Below are 5,615 nucleotides of genomic sequence, written 5' to 3'. Positions count from 1 at the left end.
TTATTTCTTTGTATGCTCGAGTGGAAGTCTTTTTACTCCAACCTTTAAGCTTCTCTTTGCAGTTCTTTAACTTATCTAAGTGCTTATCCAACTCCTGTATCCTATTTATTTTTCTATTCCATCCTCTTCTAATTGTATCTGCACACTTTTTATGATCCTCCCAAAAAGCCTCATATTTAAATTTTGTTGTGTACTTATTTTTCGACTCCAAAATCAGGACAATCAGGCAATGATCCGAACTAATTACTGGTCATTCGATTAAAATAACATTTTGGTATATTTTGCACCATTGCCAATTAGTTAGGACTTTGTCCAATCTTTTCCTGGAAATGAAGTCATTCCTGAGATTGCTAAACCACGTAAATCTATTTTAGTCCAAATCTATTAAACCATTACTATTTACAAAAATTCTAAATTCCTTGATTTGTCTCTAGAGTTTAAGATGCATCTCTCATTTTTTATCTTGATATAAAATATCATTAAAGTCGCCAAAAAAAATTTAAGAGATTTAATTATCTTCTTTGTTAACTACAAAATCCTCCTATAATTTTCTTCTCTGATTATACTTAGGGTAGCTATAAATAAAATTAACAATCTATTGTTTTTTTTGGTATTAAATTACCAATCCACCTATTATCTTTTTTATCTTCAATATTAGTCTTAATATTATCACTCCATATATAAACATTAATACTCATATTAGTATTCCACAAAAGACATATACCGTCCAACATCCTCCAAAGTTCTACACAAAAAGATCTATCAAAATGTAGCTTTTTCTTAATTTTTTTACGTAGTATTTGTCCTGTAGATTTTATTTTTCTATTTGGGTCTACCAGCACAATGTAGAGAATTAATTGGGCCAGTAAGTTGGGCATGGGAATAAACCCAATAGAAGAAGAGGCCCATTTCGATTTGGTCTATACCTTCTCCTCCCTCATCCCATTCGGATCTGGGAGTTCCAACGTTTGCTTCGTCGCTGTCTATAGTGATGATGAATCGTCTAAAGACAATTACCCGTTCCCTCCGATTCCTCGACTCGTCTCTCGCCACCCGACACATTGAAACTCGGTCACTCCAACTCGCTCTGAACCAGGTGACTCACTTTTCTCTCAACACTACTACTGCACCTTCACCTTCTTCCCTTTCGAATCATCACTCTTGCAATCACCGCTTTTCAAGCATTCATCACAGATTCTTCTTTTCTTCAAAACCAAGCTCCATATTGGAGCTTGTTTTGACGAGCGATTGGTCCCAATGGTTAGAGCTAGAGTTAGACAAGTGTTGCCTTTTCTTGACCCATGAAACTGTTATTTACGTTTTGAAGAATTTGGATAAAAACCCAATTAAAGCTTCGTGTTTTTTCAACTGGGTCAGCGAGAAACAATGGTTCAGACCAAGTTCCTCAGTGTATAGTTTAGTTGTTAGTATCTTGGCCAAGAAGGAAACTAGGGAACAATTTTGGATAACTCTAGTAGCCATGAAGAAAAATGGATTCTTTCTTGATACTGAAACTTATTTGCCAATTTTAGCTGCTTTTAAGAGGGATAATTTGAAGAGTGATTGTGAGGGTCTTGCCCACTTTTATAAACAAATGATTCGGGAGAATGCAAGGGAGAGTGTTGTCAACAATGTGGTTGGTATTATTACAGCGTCTGAATGGGGTATTGAGGTTATGGAGAAATTGGGGAAGCTTAACATTCATCTGTCTGATAATTTTGTAGCGAGGGTTGTTAAAGAATTTAGAGGTTGTCCTTTGAAAGCGTACCGATTCTTTCGTTGGGTTGGTGAGCAATCTGGTTATGAGCAAAATGCAGTGACTTATAATGCAATTGCAAGAACTCTTGCTAGGGCTAATAGAATTAATGAGTTTTGGGAAGTCATAGAGGAAATGAAGAGTGTAGGTTATGAATTGGATGTTGATACATATACAAAAATATCGAGGCAGCTTCAAAAGAATAGGATGATAGAGGATGCTGTTGAGCTTTATGAGCTTATGATGGATGGATCATGCAAGCCATCGGATCAGGACTGCAGTTCCCTTTTAGTGCACATCTCAGATAGTCATACACCAAATTTAGATTTAATATTCAGAATAATAAATAAATATGAGTTGAACCGGCATACTCTCCCAAAGGCAATCTATGATGGAGTCCATAGGTCTTTGGCAGGTGCTGGGAAATTTGATGAAGCTGAAACTATTGTTGGGAGTATGAGAAATTCTGGATATGAGCCTGATAATGTCACATTTAGTCAAATGGTTTTTGGACTTTGCAAGATGGGGAGGTTAGAAGAAGCGTGTAAAGTGCTCGAAGAGATGGAATCTTGTGGATGCATCCCTGATATCAAGACTTGGACCATCTTGATCCGAGGGCATTGTTCTGCCAATGAAATAGATAAGGCATTACTTTGTTCTGACAAGATGTTTGAAAAGGGATGCAGTCCAGATGCTGCCGTGTTAGGTGCTTTAGTTGACTGTTTTCTTAGCCAACAGAGAATAGAGGATGCATACAACTTTCTTGAAGAGACAGTTAGAAATTTTGTTACATCTCCATGGCAAGGTACATATAAGAAACTGATTGAAGGCCTATTAGGAATTGAGAAATTAGAGGAGGCACTTGACCTTATGTGTTTGATGAGGAAACACAAGTACCCTCCATTCATTGAATCGATTATTCGATACATTTCAAAATCTGGGACCGTGGATGATGCTGTAAAGTTCCTGAAGGCATGGAGTACGGAAAGTCCTCAATCCCATTCCGCCTATGTTCATGTGTTTGAATCGTTCTTCAGAGAAGGTAGAGAGTCTGATGCCAGAGATCTATTGAGTAAGTGTCGCCGCCATATAACTAAACAAAAAGAAATCCGTGCACTTTTTGGTTCAGTAAGGAATTGCAAGGCTGCAGTTGCAGGTAGCACGTAGCCCGGACGTTGACATGTGCTGCCTCTAGAAAACCATCCTGAGGCTGAGTCCCCAACCCTGGTGGACTGGCTTGAAAGATAAACAAGCACAGGCTGCTAGTGCTACTTGATACTTCTAATATTTGCCTGCCTGGTATGCATCTGATATATCTTGGTTCACATTGGTTCTCCTGAAGGGGGTGACTATTTGTGGCTCTATCTCTCTTTTTTATTCCTTTCTGGTTTGGTTGTGTCTTTTGCGAGATCTTTCTCTGACTTGAGTATCTCCACAGTTACGTATAAAAATTTGAATTTTGCCTCTTTTCTCAGTCATTTTCTGAGTATTTGTGAGTTCTTTCTGGTTTTGTGACAATTTGAGTGAAAATTACAAATTGGTATTCTTTTTTTGGATGAAGTCCATTGCCATGTAGGTACAGTTCAAATTTATCCAAGGAGTTTTGGTTTTGTTTACATATATGATTTTGTTGTAGCATTGATTCTCATCCTTTTTTACTTTGATGAGTGGCCAGTGTGGCAGTGTCATTGTATAGACGGCTTTACATGCATAAAATTCTGATTATTTTATAACAAAATATGGCTTATGCTTGAGTTATTGGCTTTATTTTTTCAACTAAACACTGCTTAAGAACCTTACTGAAAAGGTTTGTGAAGCTGTGGTTCTTCTGTTCTGTTGTCAATGGATTGCTGCTCCCTCTGATATTCTGGTTCTGCTCTTTTATTCTGTGCTGTTGTTAATGGATTGCTACCAGGTTTGTCAATGGATATTTTGCAATACTCTTTCGCAAACATTTGTTTCAGACTTTCAGGCCATCATTCAGTATGTTATTTCACTTTAGAAAGTCCTATGGCTTATTTTCTCATTGGCTATTTTGACAATTTAAAATGCTTTCACCCCTTGAATAGTATTGTGAATCTTATTTTGGATTTGATTGTAAATTTCTCATTGGTTCATGTAGTTCAATAGTAATACAAATTCTTGCTTGTTGTTTTGATGACATAAGTTTCTGGATGATGATGTTGTTGTGTCATTAACTTTGAATTAATTTAGGTTATTGGACGAATTATGTTCTTATTCGTTTGTTTATAAACTGATTTGTTTCTCCTCCTCATCTTTCTATGTCACAGATTTATTTGTTTCCTTTATTTCTCAACCTAGATAGCTAAATGGATAATAATTAATAAACATGGCACTGAAGCATGAGCAAAATTTTTTAATGAATAGCCATACATGGTTGATAAGCGTTTTAAAATTGTTTTGCAGGTGGAATAAGTAAAGCTCCATAATTTCAGTTTGAAGTTCTTAGGAGGGAATAAAACCTCTCTAAACTCTTAAGACTAACCATATCTATTTGATTCAGCAATTTGTTGTTGATCCTGTAAGTCTATTCTATCCATGTCTGATCACATGCCCTTCATATTGGAAAATGAAAAATCTGTGTATTTTGCTTCGTACAGGCTAATATCTGGTAATGGATCATATGTGGTGGTTGACAAATCTAAATCTTCATTTTCTGTAATGTTTTCATTTTTACCGCTTAGAAGAGTGGTAAGTCATTAAGCTTTTGCTTAACAAGTATAAGCTGTGAGAATCAAATTGAACAAAACACGCGTCTTCCTTACTCACCTATATCTTTAAAAAAAAAATTATCCGAATATATTTAGATACATCTAAATATTATTACGTGTTGGGTTATTAAACTCTATTCTTAATCTATATTCTTAAAATGAATTTTGAAATAGTATATATTATTATTTTTTAAAATAAAAAATATTTTAAATACTTTATACCATTGAAAAAGACATTAAAAGCATTAGTTTGTATTTTAATAGCAAGATAATATCAAAAAAATGTTTTTTTTTTCATATATGTCGTGTTTTTTTGGCTTACAAAAAGTTAATGTGTTTGGATGACTTAAGTTTGTATCAGTGTTTCATAGGACAAAATTAATAATTTTATCTTTTAATTCTAGAAGGGAATCATACAAACGAGAAAAATATAAAACAGCAGAATTTTATCATGCGAGTTTGCAATTTTGGCATTTTTCCTACGCGTACGCGAGATCACTGGGTAGCGTCCAATGTCCGCGTCATGTCCGCGTCACGTGGCACCTCCACATACGCATGATGTTGTAGAATTGCAAAATGCTTATAATTGAAGAATTCAGTTTCTCAATACAATTTTCAAACCTTCATATCTTTTGGTACAAAATTCATTTTCAACTATTGGAAAGATCGAAAAATGAAATTTCATAAAAATCAATTTTGGAAAATCTTCCAGCTCCGAGGACTGAGTTACGGTCCGACGAAGTTGGCCAAAAATCAGTTTTTACCAAAAAGTAGAATTTATCAATTTTCCAAAGATTCACAAGCCTAAACCATTTTCAATCAACAAAGTGAACCCAAACCAACTCTATCCACATATTCACGCTCAATCAAATCCAAATATACTTCATCTACACATTCCAATTAAAATACATTAATTCCACATTTTAAAACCTCAATTTTCACTATTCCATCAATCCATTCAATTTTTACATGTTCTAGACTAATTCTCTACTCAAACTCATGCATTATCACACAAGTCATTCATCACTTACTATTCATACTTTGGGTCGAAGATGTCCGACCCGAGACGATCGACGACAAGCCAATCGACCTCTTCAGGTCCGAACTATCCGACCTCTTCTCCAAGA

General features: G+C 35.3%; 1 protein-coding gene across 2 annotated transcripts; it reads left to right on the top strand.

Annotated features, from left to right (window-relative positions):
• The first annotated feature begins 969 nt into the window (after positions 1-969).
• LOC107493629 (pentatricopeptide repeat-containing protein At3g48250, chloroplastic-like) lies at positions 970-4,417 on the top strand. Of its 2 annotated transcripts, XM_052253063.1 has the most exons (3): positions 972-2,828; positions 2,907-3,055; positions 4,184-4,417. In XM_052253063.1, exons 1-2 carry the CDS (start codon positions 992-994, stop codon positions 2,921-2,923), a joined length of 1,854 nt encoding a protein of 617 aa, XP_052109023.1. In that variant the 5' UTR covers positions 972-991; the 3' UTR covers positions 2,924-3,055; positions 4,184-4,417. The 2 variants fall into 2 exon arrangements, with proteins under 2 accessions (XP_015970183.1, XP_052109023.1); XM_016114697.3 differs by having other exon boundaries at positions 970-3,055.
• The last annotated feature ends 1,198 nt before the right edge of the window (positions 4,418-5,615 follow it).

Source organism: Arachis duranensis, chromosome 1 (assembly GCF_000817695.3).
Source record: "Arachis duranensis cultivar V14167 chromosome 1, aradu.V14167.gnm2.J7QH, whole genome shotgun sequence".
Classification (NCBI taxonomy): Eukaryota; Viridiplantae; Streptophyta; class Magnoliopsida; order Fabales; family Fabaceae; genus Arachis; species Arachis duranensis.
Note: the sequence above shows the minus strand (reverse complement) of the source record. Positions and strands in the feature narration are given on the sequence as shown.

Excerpts from the sequence above, each read along its gene's own strand:
- LOC107493629 (XM_016114697.3), top strand. The coding sequence starts at position 992 with ATGATGAATCGTCTAAAGACAATTACCCGTTCCCTCCGATTCCTCGAC.